This window comes from Euphorbia lathyris, chromosome 5, assembly GCF_963576675.1.
Source record: "Euphorbia lathyris chromosome 5, ddEupLath1.1, whole genome shotgun sequence".
In the NCBI taxonomy this organism is placed as follows: Eukaryota; Viridiplantae; Streptophyta; class Magnoliopsida; order Malpighiales; family Euphorbiaceae; genus Euphorbia; species Euphorbia lathyris.
Window position 1 is genome coordinate 28,670,701 of NC_088914.1, and position 16,265 is coordinate 28,686,965.

At 37.4% G+C, this 16,265-nt stretch overlaps 1 protein-coding gene across 2 annotated transcripts; it reads left to right on the forward strand.

Moving 5' to 3' along the window:
* The first annotated feature begins 6,748 nt into the window (after positions 1-6,748).
* On the forward strand, positions 6,749-14,461 carry LOC136229427 (phosphatidylinositol/phosphatidylcholine transfer protein SFH9). 2 transcript variants are annotated; one of them, XM_066018196.1, is made up of 16 exons: positions 6,749-6,990; positions 7,592-7,638; positions 7,727-8,027; positions 9,269-9,368; positions 9,623-9,889; positions 9,985-10,062; positions 10,158-10,259; positions 10,342-10,391; positions 10,496-10,595; positions 10,731-10,820; positions 10,897-10,989; positions 12,072-12,150; positions 12,984-13,381; positions 13,458-13,532; positions 13,912-14,101; positions 14,181-14,461. In XM_066018196.1, exons 2-15 carry the CDS (start codon positions 7,632-7,634, stop codon positions 13,963-13,965), a joined length of 1,794 nt encoding a protein of 597 aa, XP_065874268.1. In that variant the 5' UTR covers positions 6,749-6,990; positions 7,592-7,631; the 3' UTR covers positions 13,966-14,101; positions 14,181-14,461. The 2 variants fall into 2 exon arrangements, with proteins under 2 accessions (XP_065874268.1, XP_065874267.1); XM_066018195.1 differs by lacking the exon at positions 6,749-6,990 and adding an exon at positions 7,056-7,337.
* Positions 14,462-16,265: the final 1,804 nt, after the last annotated feature.

Consider the following 16,265-nt stretch of genomic DNA (forward strand, 5'->3'; position numbering starts at 1 on the left):
GATTTGAAGTCCAAGGAAGAAGTTGAGTTCTCCCATCATTGACATTTCAAACTCAGTTTGCATTTGCTTGCTAAATTCCTTGCACATTGACTCATTAGTAGCACCGAAAATAATATCATCAACATATATTTGAGCCAGCAGGGTATCTTTACCCTTTCTCTTAATGAATAAGGTTGTATCAGCTTTGCCTCTGACATAGTTTCTAGTCAGCAGGAAACTGATCAGCCTCTCATACCAAGCACGTGGTGCTTGTTTGAGGCCGTACAGAGCCTTTTTGAGTTTATAAACGTGGTTTGGGAACTTAGGATCCTCAAACCCTGGAGGTTGATTAACATAAACTTCCTCATTTATAACTCCATTAAGGAATGCACTCTTAACATCCATTTGAAATAGTTTAAAGTTCATATAACTTGCATAAGCGCATAAAATTCTAATAGCCTCTAGCCTTGCCACTGGGGCAAAGGTCTCACCGTAGTCAATACCTTCTTGCTGACTGTAGCCCTGAGCTACAAGCCTTGCCTTGTTCCTGACTACATTTCCTTACTCATCCAGCTTGTTGCGGAAGACCCATCTTGTTCCAATGGTCTTCTGACTCCTTGGATGAGGCACTAACTCCCATACATCGTTTCTTCTGAATTGGTCAAGTTCCTCTTGCATTGCGCTCATCCAGAATTCGTCTTCCTCAGCATCAGCGAAGTTCTTAGGTTCCTGAACTGAGACGAAGGCTACGTTGCTGAGGTATCTCCTGAGTTGATTTCTTGTCATCAGGGTATTCTCAGCGGCATCAAGAATGGCACTCTCTGAGTGTCCTCTTGGTATCCTTATCTCCTTTGGTAGTTTGACTTCTTGTGTTGTCTGTGTTTCAACAATCTCTGCAGGTATAGATTGGTCAGTGAAAATAATTTGAGGTTCACTTTTACCTTGGGTCAGCCCTTGAGGGAATAACTCAGCGGCTGTATCTTGATCAACGGGTACTGAGTGTGGATCATCCTCAGTCAGCGGCAGATATCTTCCTGCAGGGTTAGTTTCGTCGAACTCAACATGTACTGACTCTTCTAAAACTTGAGTTCGTTTATTGAAAACTCTGTATGCTTTGCTGTTTGTTGAGTAGCCTAAAAAGATAGCTTCATCAGCTTTTGAGTCAAACTTAGCTAGGCTATCTTTGGTGTTTAAAATAAAACATTTACAGCCAAAGGCACCAAAGTATCCAATGTTGGGCTTTCGTCCTTTCCAAAGTTCGTAGGGGGTTTTCTTTAGTATAGGTCTAACAAGAGCCCTATTAAGAATATAGCACGCTGTGTTAACAGCTTCTCCCTAAAAGTACTTTGGAAGCCTATGCTCACTCAGCATTGTCCTGGCTATTTCAACCAAGGTTCTGTTCTTCCTTTCAACAACCCCATTTTGTTGAGGCGTCCTAGGAGCAGAGAAATTATGGTCAATGCCGTTGGTTTCATAGAATTCAACAAACTGTTGGTTTTTGAATTCTCCACCATTATCACTTCGAATGTGAGCCAATTTTAGGTCTTTATCATTTTCAAGTTTTCTAACCAAATTTGAAAATGTCTCAAAGGTCTCATCCTTGCTACTCAGCAAGATGACCCAAGTGTACCGAGAGAAGCCATCTACAATGACCAAGGAAAATCTTCTTCCACCCAGACTCAGCGGCTGGACTGGACCGAAGAGATCCAAGTGTAGTAACTCTAACGGACGCTTAGTTGAGACAATAAAACTATGAAAAGATTGTTTGGTTTGTTTTCCAGCTTGGCAAGCGTGGCATAGTTGATCTTTTTCAAATTTAAGTTCTGGCAGTCCCTCAACCAATTGCTTTCTTGCTAATTTGGCCAGGAGGTACATGCTTACATGACCAAGTCTCCTGTGCCATAGCCAGGAATTTTCTTCCTTTGAAACTAAGCATACAGTTTTTGAAAACTTTTTCTCCAAGTTCAGCATGAAGACATTATCAATGCGAGGGGCAGTTAAAATTAACTCATTAGTTTTACCCTCGTATATTTTACATCCAGTGTCATCAAATATAACTTTTCTCCCATTATCACATAGCTGAGCTATGATGAGTAAGTTATATTTGAGTCCGCTGACTAGGGAGACTGACTCAATAGTTAGATTACCTCATACGGTTCCTGACCCTACTATCTTACCCTTTTTGTTGTCTCCAAAACTTATGCTTCCTCCTCGTTTACGCTCGAATGTGATGAACTGAGTTTCATCACCAGTCATATGCCTTGAGCATGCGCTGTCAATATACCACATCTTTGACTTCTCGGCACATCTCAGGCTTACCTGCAATGTAACTAGTTACTCTTAGGTACCTAATTCTTTTTGGGTCCTTGTTTGTTAGGTTCAACAGGTAAAGCATCATATTTAATTTTATGGCGGCATACTTGGACAGTATGGCCATTCTTTCCACAAAAGTCACAGCTGACCTTCCGTTTAGGATTTCTCACTGACTGGTCAGCACCCCAGTGCTGAGCGTGCCAGCACACCTTTGTGGTGTGTCCTTTCTTCCCACAGAAGTCACACTGGACATTCCGCTGGGGATTCTATATCTGCTGACCAGTACCTCGGTACTGAGTATTTAGAGGAATATTTCTTTTGTTTGGAACCTTTAGTTGGTTCTGGATAGTTGTGACGTCCTTTCTCAGTTTCTTAGAATCTGATTGGACTTCAGAGACAGACTTATGTATGATCTCCATGTTATCATGCAAAGTTGAGTTGTCCTGAAGAATGAATCTGAGGTCACTCAGCTTGACCTCTTCAACCTCGTCACAACACCTGCTGAGTGCTCTAACTTTCTTATTACACTTTTTGACAAGTGTGTAGAGGTCACTCAGGGCATTTACCATTTCATTTCTGAGCTGGGGAAGTGATATTACCTCATTTGATTGCTCCTCATCGTCAGATGCAATGGAGGGGTCAGCATGCTCAGAGACGCACGGCTCAGCAAGTTCGTCAGCCATAAAACAGATCTTTGCTAACTCAGTGGCATCAGCTTCTGATGATGAAGACTCATCACTGTCGCTCCATGTTGCCACCATTGCCTTTTTGCCGTTCTTCCTTTCTTTCCTCAGTGTGGGGCAGCTTGACTTGATATGGCCAGTTTGATGACATTCAAAGCATGTAATGGGCTTTGAGTTGTCCTTCTTGTATTTGTTGTCGCTGGACTCAGCTTTATACTTATCAAACTTTCTGTAAGGCTTCTTAGAATATTTGTCATTCTTTCTGAACAGCCTTTTCATCTTCCTTGTGAACATAGCCATCTCTTCATCATCTGTTGAGCTCTCATCAGTGGAGTCAGCTTTCATGACAAGAGATTTTTGCTTCTTGTCTTCAGACTTTTCATTCACCTCGAAATTCTTCATTGAGATCTCATGGGTCAGCAATGAGCCGATGAGTTCATCATATTTGTAGGTGGTTAAGTCTTGAGCTTCCTCAACAGCAGTCTTCTTTGCTTGCCAGTTTTTAGGAAGACTCCTAAGAATCTTCTTGACTTGTTCTTCCTCAGTGAAGATCTTCCCAAGTCTCTTGAGCTCATTAATGATGTTTGTAAACCTTGCATTCATGTCAGATATTCCTTCATCATCATTCATTTCGAATAGCTCGTATAGTCTCATCTGCTGGTTCACCTTGGACTCCTTCACTTTGTTGGTTCCTTCGTAGGTGACTTCCAGCTTCTTTCAGATCTCTTGCGCCGACTCACAACTTGATATCTTATTATATTCTGCAGCATCAAGCGCACAGTGAAGCATATTTATAGCCGAAGCGTGATTTTGTAGCTTCTTGAGATCATCCTCTGTCCATTTGGCCTCAGCTTTGACAACTATTTGGCCAGCCACAACTTCAACAGGAACAAACGGGCCTTGGACTATCGAAAGCCATGCACTCATGTTTGTTGCCTGAATAAAGTTTTTCATCCTATTCTTCCAGAAGGTATAGTTAGACCCGAAGAATAGGGGAGGCCGAGTAATGGACAGCCCCTCAGGTAAGATCTGAGTTGTTTGGTTTCCTGGGAGAAACCGAGTGTTGTTTTCAGCCATAGTGGGGATCAGCTCAAGGTAGTTACACCTTTTACAGCGAGCTTTTAAGCTCTGATACCATTTGTTGGTCCCTTATAACGTAACAAGTTAGTTCCAAGGGGGGGGGGGGGATAGGAACTATTTTAAAATTTAAGTATGTTAAGGCTGACTTCTTTTTCCTTTAAAAGGATTACACAGCGCGCTGAGTCAATAAGACACTAGCTTAGTCAACTGGTGACTAAGTCAGCTTCTTTCATTGAGTCAGGAGATAGCACTTTGAGTCTATTCCTGAACTCAAATACTCAATACACACAACTCAGCTTGACCTCTTTACTTGGTCAGTTTTGTTTAAGCAAGCAATATATATATTAAGGAGTTTAAGGTTAGAAAGATATTACTCAGTAGATTTATCCAGATTCGGCCTCCAAGCCTACGTCCTGTCCCCGGAACACGTTCCGAGATTTCGAATTCTCTACTAAGCTCTTTAACGGTAGAGCATCAAACCTTTTACAATCTTAGAAGCTGAGTATAACAAGAGTACCTTCCTCTATACCTCTACTCACTCCTAATCTCACGCTGAGTACTATAACCGAGTACTCAGCCTCTCCTTTCTAATCTCTAGAAATGATAAAGATTTGTCCTAAACAACAATTGCTAAGACACCTTAGATGATTGAATAATCACTCTAGACTTTTACACGAAAGATATGAAATTTGGTGTAAGAATTTGCTTTGCTTTTTCTTGCAGAACTTTGAGTAGAATTTTGGTCAGCGTAATGGCTTGATCAAGTTCTGTGTAGAATGAAGCAACTGAAGGGCTCTATTTATAGAGACGTCTGAGACATCGGTCATTTCGAATTTCGAAATAACCGTTGGAGGGAAACGGCTTCCTGTCGTTGTCACTCAGTCTTGCTCAGAGCTCTCGGCCAATCAGATTTGAGTATCTTCTGTCCTCGGTCAGTGTTGAGCAGCTTTTAGTCAGCTCGGCAGATTGTCTCTCCATTTATGGTAAGGTCAACTAGACAGCGTTCTGTGTCTCCTGAACTTTACCCAAAGTGGAAACACTTTGTCTGGAAGTTGTTCTTGCTCAGCTGCTGTCTTGTATTCTTTGTCGATTCAACTCAGCAGCTTCGTCCCGAAGTTGTTCAACGAAGGTCTTCTAGATCCTTCTTCCGCTGAGCTGCGTTTTGTACATAACGACAGCGTTTTGACATACGCGGGCCGAGTTGTCTTGATCTGTTTGACTTGGGCCTTGACTTCCGTATGGGCCTTGGGCTTTTTATTCTTTATGTCTTATAAACAATTTTAACTCAACATTGAACAAACACATTAGTATAATAAATCAAAGCATTTAAACTTAGTGTGTTTAGAATATATTTAATTTTACTTAAATAATTTTGTCAAATCAAAATCATGTGGAAAGGTGTTTCAACACTCTTGTCTGCCTTCCTTTTTGCTCATGTCTAGTTCCTCCCACAGTTTTTCCGTTTTCATAGTTATTTTTCTTTTTGTTTATGTCAGTTCTTCAGTTGGATCATATATATTTCATCGTATCTCTGACTCCGTTTGAATTGCGCCTGTTGGCTAAACTCTCTGGTTTTGTAACCTGTTCTGTGTTAGCAAGAACATAAATAGTAGATCTTATCCGTAGATCACTGGATCTACGTTAGATCCAAATGTTCAGAATGGTTCAAATGCTGAAGATTGGACTACAGTTGCTTTGCGGCGAATTTGGAGTTACGATCTATATATGTTTCAAATGTTGTTATGTTTAATGTGCCTTTAATGGCTTTTTTTGCTTTTAATAGTCATTTTCTTGCCCTAGTGGACTATGTATTACGCTTAGCCTATATATGTATAAGGTTTTATTCCTTACTGGTTTCATCTTGTACTTGCAATTTTATGTTTTAATGAAATATTAGCATTTCTATATATAAAAAAATATAGATGAAATTTATAGCGTCTTTTTAGCAAAACTTACTAATCTAGTAAGCAAGTGGTTTTTCAATTATACCTTCCGTTTTTTTTTGTATAGTATTATAACTTTGTAATGTAAAAAAAATATGAATCTGGATGTGAAAAACACATATTTTTTTTTAAGTGTAGCGCATACCTCAAAATCTTTAAGACGGCCCTGCCGAATAGGATTCGAAATGTGTTTCACTGGTCCATACGTCTTGAAAGTTATGTATTGCAACATAGTTTGTCCGAGTGTCCTCCTTATTTCACGTGCCCTTATTAACTTAAGAATACATATATATTTAGAGTTATTTATACTATATCATTTATTAAGATAACTTATTTTGCTAGTCCTTTATTAAAAACTAAAAAAACTACCCAAAAGAAATATTTCACCAATCTCAAACTGATTAATTCAGACATCTTTAAAAAGCAAGTTTTGCAAACACAGCAAATTGTTGATAATATATGATAAGATTAGATATCAAACTGGAAAGAAAATCCATCAAAAATAAACTCACGAGAAAAAAAAAAAACACCACAGTGGTAATATTCAACATCAAATACAAAATAATTGCAATGGAATTGGAATCGGTGCAATAAATATACAAAATTCCAAACTACAGGGAATTACCCAAACAAGCAGTTACCGACACGTGGCATTAATTAATTGGGCATTTACGTAATTGCAGCAAAAAAACCCCTTGTCCTCGAGAGATGAAAAAAAAACAAAATAAAGTCAAAAGAAACTATAAAAAATACTTGGCTCCCTTAGCTGCGTAATCAGGAGAAGGACGGCGCAGAACCTCCTTTCACCGTTAACAAACGGCGGTTGGAGGCGACGACGAACACCACGACGAACATAAAAGAATCCGAAGCGCCAAACAGAAACGGCCGCCGGAGACGGCGTAACGCTAACGGGAACGGAAACGCTCTTGATAACTAACGACATGCCTTTCGTTCTCGTTACCTGAAAGCAACCTCACCAGCAGCGTTCTTCAGTTAGTACCAATATTCTTTTCCTTTTACATTCTAGAGAGAGAAAGGAAAGGAAACCTAACGCATTAACAAACAAGGAATTATATTAATATCGACGGATCTTCTAGAGAGAGAAAAGGCACAAAGCATCCAAAGAGAGAAATAAATATACAAAATAGGAATAACCATCGTAATCTCGAAGCAATTTGATTAGAGATAGAAAGAGAGAATTTGCGCCTGGTCATTGCATTTGCTCTGGCATCACTCTGTTACACGTGTCTATATACATGTACATGCTTTTATATATATGTGTGTAGAGAAACAGTATTTGTTGAATACTAATTAGCGTGAATTCGATTTCTTGGAAAAGGTATTGATTCGATCAAGAATGCAGTTTCTTATACTTCTTCTTTTGTTTTCTATTTGTGATCTTCGTTTTTGGATCTGGTTTCTTATGCCAATTCACGTCTCTTGTGCGCTTTTTTGTCGATTTTGTACGAGTTTTTATTGCGGTGAATTTCCGTCGTTTTTTTAAATGGAGAGTTTGGGAGATCCGTGAGATCTGTTAGGTATTTTGCTTTTACTTTTTTCATTTATCTGATTCTCTTTTTATTGTTTGATCAGATTTAACCTGAATTCTGGTCAGTTTCGGCGTTAAACAAGAATGCCAGGTAAAATTGAAGAGAAACCGGTGCAAAATTGAGCTGAGCAAAATGTGATTTGTTTTTCTAGGTATAACGTGTTTGTTTTTATTTTCAGGGGAGGCAATTTTTATTCAGGAGAATGAGAGGGTTAATGGTGTTGATCTGGAGACTTCGGAGGACGAGAAAAGGAGAAGAAAGCCCAGATCTTTTAAGAAAAAAGCAATGAGTGCGTCGACGAGGCTCACGCACAGTCTCAGGAAGCGCGGCAAGCGGGTGGCGGATTGCCGATTCGCGGCAATTTCGATTCATGATGTTCGAGACGCCAAGGAGGAAGCCGCAGTCAACGCGTTTCGTCAGACATTGATCGAAAAGAACCTGCTTCCGCCTCGTCATGACGATTATCATACTTTATTGAGGTGATTCAGCTGCTTATGAGCTCATTTTCTATTGGCAGTATATGGTAATGAAGAGTGAGGAGTCGCATTTAAATGCTGAATAGCTGACTTGCTGACACTCTCAGAAGTTCTGAATTAAATTTTGTGTTATGAATTAGAGTTTGTTCATTCAATTGAACGATCTCATTTTTTTGAGATTTGGGAACAGAGCTGCTACTACTGAAGTATAATATAATTATAAACATAGTTATCAAAGGCGTGCTTGAGTATCAAAAGGCTCAAGGCTTCAGGTATGCCGCCCGAGAAGTCAAAAGGCAGGCTCTGTTTAAGGTTCCAAGTTAAAAAGTGATTGTTTCAATCTCAACCCTTCTCTATCTGTCTGAAGAAAGTGCTTATCATACTAGAGTAGGAAAAATATCATGAATACCTCTACTTTAAGTGCTAGGCATTGGCCAAAGGAGAAGGCTAAAAGCACCATCTTCTAGCGTTCGGAAAGAACTCCTGCAGTTTTTAGAGATGAGAAGGAAGAAGAATTAGACTTTGTAAATGAGGATGAGATTGAGAAACTTGAAGATGAATTTGATGTTGGAGATGATAGTGGGGGTGATGAATATGGACTATAGAGATTTTAGTCTTGATGAAAAGTAGTTCTTAGACTATTAATTAACTTGGGATTTGGTTGAACTTAAGTCTTTACATGTAGAATCTATTGTTTTTTTTTTTTTGAGAGAAGAATATATTGTTATGATTTATGAATTATGATTATGGAAGAGTAAATGGTTAATTTCGAATTTATGATTAAGTTGATGGATAATTCGATATGATTTAGTCTTCGACTATCTATTGCATTTAGAAATGTTAATTGTTATTTTTTATGATTTTATATATTATTTTTCTTTAGTGAGCCTTGTGTCGCTCAGACGTGTGCCTAGGCTCCAGGGCCTTCTGGCGCCTTAGTGCGCCTTGCGCCTGATAATGAACACCACATAAGTGTACATTTAAAAGAAAGAAAAAAAAATAAAGTTGGAATATAATGCATGGCTTTGACTTATAAGTTCGAAAGCACAGCCCAATTGCATGCTATGTAGTTATGAAAATAAAAATCAGCATGTCTTTATAGTGTTGCTATTATTCTTGAAGCTTTACTGTCTCAAGAAATTCAAACTCATAGGATAATCTCGTAATAGCTAAAATCTCCATGTATTTTCTGTCTTCAAACTTCAGTAACTAAATGGCAGATAATTGGATCTCCATCATCGCAGGTTTCTAAAGGCTCGAAAGTTTGACACAGATAAAACTCTTTTGATGTGGTCAGAAATGCTCTACTGGAGAAAAGAGAATGGCGTAGATACTATTATACAGGTAAAAGAGTTTTGTTACTTTTTGACAAGTAAATGTTCTAGAATTATTTAAATATGGAGGTAAATCCCTGATGCACAGACAAATTCGTATCTGAGATCAAGAACTGCTCTCAACAAGTAGTGATATTCATTGAATTTGAACCTCATACTTCATTAATGTTGCTGGCTTGCTGCTGAAACTTCTTGTTCTATTTAACCTGTAACTTTTACTAGTTCTTAATTTTGCACTGATGGTTTAACATGTTGCTTGGTTAGGATTTTGTATATGATGAATATGAAGAAGTTCAGCGTTATTATCCTCATGGTTACCATGGTGTAGACAAAGAAGGTCGCCCAGTTTATATTGAAAGACTTGGCAAAGCTGAACCTAGCAAGTTAATGAGTGCCACCACAGTGGATCGGTTCTTAAGATATCATGTTCAGGGATTTGAGAGGATGTTTGCTGAGAAATTTCCTGCATGTTCAATTGCAGCCAAGAGGCACATAGATTCTACAATAACAATATTGGATGTGCATGGCCTGGTAATTTGAGCGCTATACTATTTTTTTTCCCCAATTCTGCATGCAAAATTCCTTTTAATCATGTGTTGTTCCTTGACATTTGATTGGTTTTTCAGAACTGGATGAGTTTTGGGAAGGTTGCACATGATCTGGTTATGCGAATGCAGAAAATTGATGGTGACAACTATCCCGAGGTGGTTTAATTATTAAAGTAAAATTAAATAGATAAGTTGTCTTAGTTATTGGTGTATTCATTTGCTGATACATATGATTTGTCATTTCTTAACAGACATTACATCAAATGTTCATTGTTAATTCTGGTAGTGGATTCAAACTGCTATGGAACACAGCCAAAGGCTTTCTGGACCCCAAAACTACTTCAAAGATAAATGTATTAAAGCTTCTGGACTTGAAAATCTCTTAGAATGGGAATTTGAAGAACTAACATAACTTGTTCTGATCTCGTTCTACAGGTTTTAGGCAATAAATTCCAAAATAAGTTGCTTGAATTTATAGATTCAAGGTTGGAAATTTCTTTTCTTTTGATGCCATATAATATATTTAATCATAACTGAGACATATTCTGACTCATGCTACAAACTTCTTTTGGCAATTTCATGCAAACAGCCAATTGCCCGAATTTCTTGGTGGATCCTGCTCATGTCCAAATGAAGGCGGTTGTCTTAGATCTGACAAGGGGCCCTGGAATGACCCAGAGTTAATGAAAGTATGATCCTTGTCAGTGTCAAGCAAATAATGAACCTGATCAGTTGGCAGAATTGATCATTAGTACATTTGATATTTAAAATTTCTGAACTTCAATTGTTCATCTGTAAACTAAAATCATCAACTTTACTTGCAGCTGGTACATGCTGGAGAAGCAATGTACTTGAGGAAAATAAAGTGTTCTGATGATGATGATGATTTAGAAATAAAGTTCTCTGCCTCCAAGGTGAGGTGCAAAACATTTATTTACAGTTCACATAATTTTCGCTGTATGTATGGATTCCTGATAATTGTTTATGCAGGTTTCAAGAAATGAAATATCTTCTGCTGACTCAGGCTCAGGTGTCAAGCCAAGCACTTCAAGTTTGATTGAGCAAATGCCACTTTCTGAGGAAGTAAGTTTTCAGGAGTTTGGTTTTTGGTTTCTCGAGTACTGGAATTATTCCTTATTTTCTATTCCTTTTTTCTTTTATTAGATATTCATATTGTGTGTTGTTGTCATCTCCTGAACTACCCTGATATACTTGAGGCTATTTTTTCAGTGATTTTCTCTTAAATTCATTGAAAAAGTTGTGTTCATAATGTTATCCAATTCCTTTTAATAGAAGTCTTTCCAATTGGCTGTGACGGAATTATATTTGAATCTAGAGAGAGAAGTATAGAGATGAAGGACCTCTTTGGTATTTAAGATGTTTGTAAAGTATAATGAAGTACCTTTTTACTTTTGAACTATATGGATTTTTCCTTTTAACGATTTTCAACTATTAATTAAATTCTACAAGCTAAAAGGATTCTGACCTCTATAATTTTGTAAGTCAAACTAATCAATTTATCATGCTAATTGTAACAGACATCAATGCCTGTTTCTAGCAGAATACAGTAATAAAGAAATTAGAAGAAATATGAGCAAAAAAGAATGTAGGAGTCAGACATACTTGAGGAGAATTTAAGTTGGACATTTCTTAGAAATAAGCTTGTGCTAGACTAGGATGATGATCTTTGGTGATGTTAGTCATATCGTTTTTCTTGGATTTGGAATTTTATCTTCTTGGGAAGATTAATATCTCGAAAATACTGTAATCATGGAATGTGACATGACCACTGACCTATAACTTTTGAAGTTATTTGGTAATTTTCAAAGGTATTTTGTTGCTTTTTTGTTTCCTATTCAAATATTTGAAATGAGAAACTTAGATTTTCCATAAGGTTAGAAAAACCGTAAATGGGAGATGATACCATTTGTGTGTTGATACTATAGGTATTGCTTAACTTACTAACTTACCGTTAAAGTTGAGTTGAATAAATAATTTATTCTGCTTTCTGTCTGAATTTGTTTGAAAAATATTGCTCGACTCATAGTACATTTGAGAAACTACTATGAGAAAAATAACATGTTAAGCTTATTACTTTCGGGTTTTCTACTGAGCATCATTTTAGTGCATAACTGTAACGCTTAATCTGCTCCTACATTATATAGGGAAGGATGGGTGATCCAGCTTCTGTCTGCAACCTGGTTGACCACGTTTCTCCGAGGGCTGAAGATTCTAGTTCAACTAGTAAGTGATCTGACAATTATCTTCTTAACTAAATCTATATCTTGGTTTGCATTGAATGATGAAACCACAATAGTCTGGGTTTTGATTCTTTACTTTCTTATCTGTGACGATCATCCAGTCCTGGATCTATTTACTGCCAATTGAAGTTTAATTATGGCTTCACATGTTTACATGGGGCAACTCGAGTCCCCTTCATCTGGGCATAATTTACATGGTCACGTAGGGTCGTGTCCTTTCATCTGAGCATTACTTGCACAGTTTGACAGGTCACATATGTTTACATGGGGCAACTCGAGTCCCATTCATCTGGGCATAATTTACATGGTTAGGCATGGTCACGTAGGGTCGTGTCCTTTCATCTGAGCATTACTTGCACAGTTTGACAGGTCACATAGGGAAACTTGCGGCCTTCCATCTGGGCATTATTTGTGTATATGAATTCCGTGCGGTATTTCTAGCTTATGTTTGGTTGTGCTTGAATTTCTTCTTCTACCCAAATAGTCAGGGTTTTATTATGCAAAATTCCGCTCTACTTTGGGAGTAGAGAAATAATTGCAATTCACTGGTGAATTGCCTCACATCTGCCTGTACTTGATGCTTTATCAGAGAATAAGATCTCAAGTTGTCAAGTGTTCTTAATTTCTGATATATCTAGTTCCAACAGACACTGATTTGGTGTTTTAAGTCGTTTTTTTTTTTGCTAATATCATGGTAATCATAATAATTAATTCCAAGAAGTTCATCTTTTGGATTTAGCTTTTCCATCCCTTTTTGAGAAGCTAGTCATTTTGCTTGAACACTTCTAATCATTCCTGATCCGGTACATCGGACAGATGGTTCAACCAGTAATGTCAATGCAAGCATACAGCAGAAGAAGCTCATTCCCCAGATGATGAGTTTTGTTGTTTGCTTCATGCTCAAATTGTTCGCATGGACATTTCTTCTCCTCCCGAGATTGGGGCTATATTTTGTAGCACCACGAAGACATAGACAATTGCCTAACCCACAGAGCCCACCACTGGAAGAGTCAGATTCTCAAGAGCAACATGTTCGAGAGGAAATAAAAGAGGACTCTCTCCATCCATGCTGGCAGAGGCTGCAGCATTTAGAAACAATGGTTAATGAGCTGGCTAACAAGCCTAACAAGATTCCCCCTGAGAAGGATGACATGCTTCTCGAGTCACTGAGTAGGATAAGAGGTATAGAGCATGATCTACAGAAGACAAAGAAGGTATTATATCCTTATTTTCCCCAAAACATTGTTCTTTATTGGCTGTTGAAAGATGAACTAAGCTTTCATTATGCAGGCACTGTTTGCAACTGCATCAAAACAGGTGGAGCTTGCCGAGTCCCTAGAAAGTCTTAAACAACATGCATTAAACGTGAGTTTCTAAATCCATTCGGGTTGACTGTTTATTTTAACATAAGCCAGCAGTCAATAGTCTGTTATAGTATAGACTATTCTAAGAGCTCTGCCATTTCTTTATTGTTGTGAGTCAATCTTAAGCTTGTGATGCATGGTCCAACGGATGAAAAGTATCCATTGTTTTTACTCTCTTAATGCATGTCCTTGGCAATAATCCAAGTGTTGCTAATGTGTGCATTTTAAACACTAATAGAAGTGATAAACATGAGCTTTAGCTTGTGTGACAACATAAGCATAAGTTTCAGCAAAACAAGCTTGGGGATATCTTATTATCCGAGTTAGTAAAGACGATAGTTGAATATTTTTGACAGTTGAAAATCATTTTCGAGTTACAGGGAGTGAAATCTTGTTGGCCAAGAAACTGCGGATCATTTCCCCAAGAAAGATGAAACTTGATTTTTGAGAGAAAGAAGTCCAATGGGGTATTTTCATTTGTAACATGCCTAGTGATTCTCTGCAGAAGTAAGTGATTATCAGATACAAGAGTAAATAGCTGAGCAGATTCAATGGGATTACTGTTAATAGGTATGTATAAGTGCCCTTCGTTCTACATCTTTTGCGCTCCGGAAATCATGATCTTATTACTTTTTCCTTTGTCTTAAAGGTTTTAGAACACAGAGGAAAAACATACGGCTTCCCACATGTCAATAGATATGAAAAAAAATCTCAGCAGGCGAGCGCAGCCATGAAGATGACCGACACACACATCGTAGGATAAATTTTCGTGTTTCTGTACATAGGCAAATAGCATAGGACGATGGTCTTTTGATTAACAAAATATGTAACCACATTGATGATACTGAAAACCAAAATGCTAATTTTGGAAAGGAGATGCAAACATTTTTGGAAATTAATTTGCTCTATAGCTGTTTTCACCTTATCAAAGTCTGCGAATAGAAAAATTTGTCTGTTGTATGTTGGTGAATTTTCAACGACTAAATGTTGACAAGTAAGTTTCCCTAATATGAGCATCCATTGCGGAGCATAGTTGAAGAAATGAGACATGTGATGTGTCTGTCGCAGTCGCATGCCATTATGGATTAGAACTGTCCGCTCCAAATCCAACTCGATTACTTTCATGATTTCAAGGATTCTTTGATGCTCTTTGCACCGGGTGCTCCATGTCACGTAAAGTATTTTCACTTATTTCTTGACATGTGTCGTTTGACTCTACTAATAGAAGGGGATTTTATAATAGGGTCCGGGAAACCACCGATCAACTACACCTCTACGGTTTCTTTCTCCCTAGCATCTGTCACCCATCAGATTCAGACGTTCCTGATCATCTGTCTCTGTATTTCATAGGAACCCAAATTAAAAGTGTAAAAAACAATTCCCAGAAAAATACCGCCGACCAAGTGCCTCATTCTCCATCACATATGTCGCCGATCAAGAGCCGATCGGCATCGTTCTCCTTCTTTTGTTCATCTGTGAAATTATGGCTCTGTTCTCCTTTTCTAATTTTTAATCTACTTCCTTCTCACATCACATTTGTTGAATTGAATCTAATAGTCAATAACTTCTTTATTTGATTCCATTGTTTTTTCTCAATGAATTTGAAACTTAATTTTGTTTTGGATCAGTTCAGCTTGATTAACAATTATATGATGTTTTGAAAGAAGTAAAACTTCCTTAATTTGGTTCTTTGAAGAATCTACGAAGTTCCACAAAAATCGAACCACCGACGAACTGCGAATCAACAGTAAAAGAACTTGATCGGAACATATACAATAGAAGCTATGGAGGTGGAGTTTTTTTAGTTGATCGGTGGTTTTCTGGGTTAGTAAGTTTTTAATTTGGATTTCAATAAGAAGAATTATTTTAATTAACAGGTGTGAGTACATATAAGGAAGGTCTTTTTTGTTACATGGAACACCCGGACTCTGTTATAAAATCCCTAATAGAAGACATTTATTGAACTCAAACTACACATGTCTAAAAACGGAGTTTTTATACCGTGCTAACAGAGTTACTACTAGGATAGCCGGTTGGAACTTGTAACTAGTACAAACAATGAACTTTGTAATTACATTTATAAATATACAATTCATACCTTATATAAGGTAGGTAATTACATTAAATCTTATTTCTGTTCATATGATTGAGCTATTAAAGTCAGTTAGTGACATAATATAACGTCTATAACACTCCCTCTTAAGTTGAAACATAAATATTGATCATGTCCAATTTAGTACAAATATAATTGATTCACGTTTTTACTAAGTCTTTGGTGAATACTTTTGCTAGTTGGTTCCTGTTATGACACGTAGAGTTGAGATTGTACTATCTTTTCACTTTTTTCGCGTAAAATGACAATCAACCTTGGTTCTTTCATTAAAAACGGTGTTGTTTGAAATATAGACGGATGTTTCATTATCACACCACAACTTTATTGGTTTTTGTATAAGTAAATTCAATTTCATCAAGTACATGACGTAGCCATACAAATTTACATGTAGTTTGTGTTATAACTCGTTATTCAATTCAACACTCGATCTAGAAACTACACTTTGTTTTTTTCTTTTCCAATATATGAGTTTGTTCCCAAAAAATACACATTAGTCAATGGTAGTGTGTCTATCTGCAAATATGACTGAATTGAACAATAGACGTTACAATATTGTAATAAATTACATCTAGCTTGTGATGTAATTTATTACAATATCGAAGAGCTTATTTATATTACATC

Coding starts and splice junctions, on each gene's coding strand:
- LOC136229427 (XM_066018196.1), top strand. Junction 10,063..10,157: donor ATGGTGACAACTATCCCGAG/GTGGTTTAATTA, acceptor ATTTCTTAACAG/ACATTACATCAAATGTTCAT. Junction 12,151..12,983: donor TGAAGATTCTAGTTCAACTA/GTAAGTGATCTG, acceptor TACATCGGACAG/ATGGTTCAACCAGTAATGTC.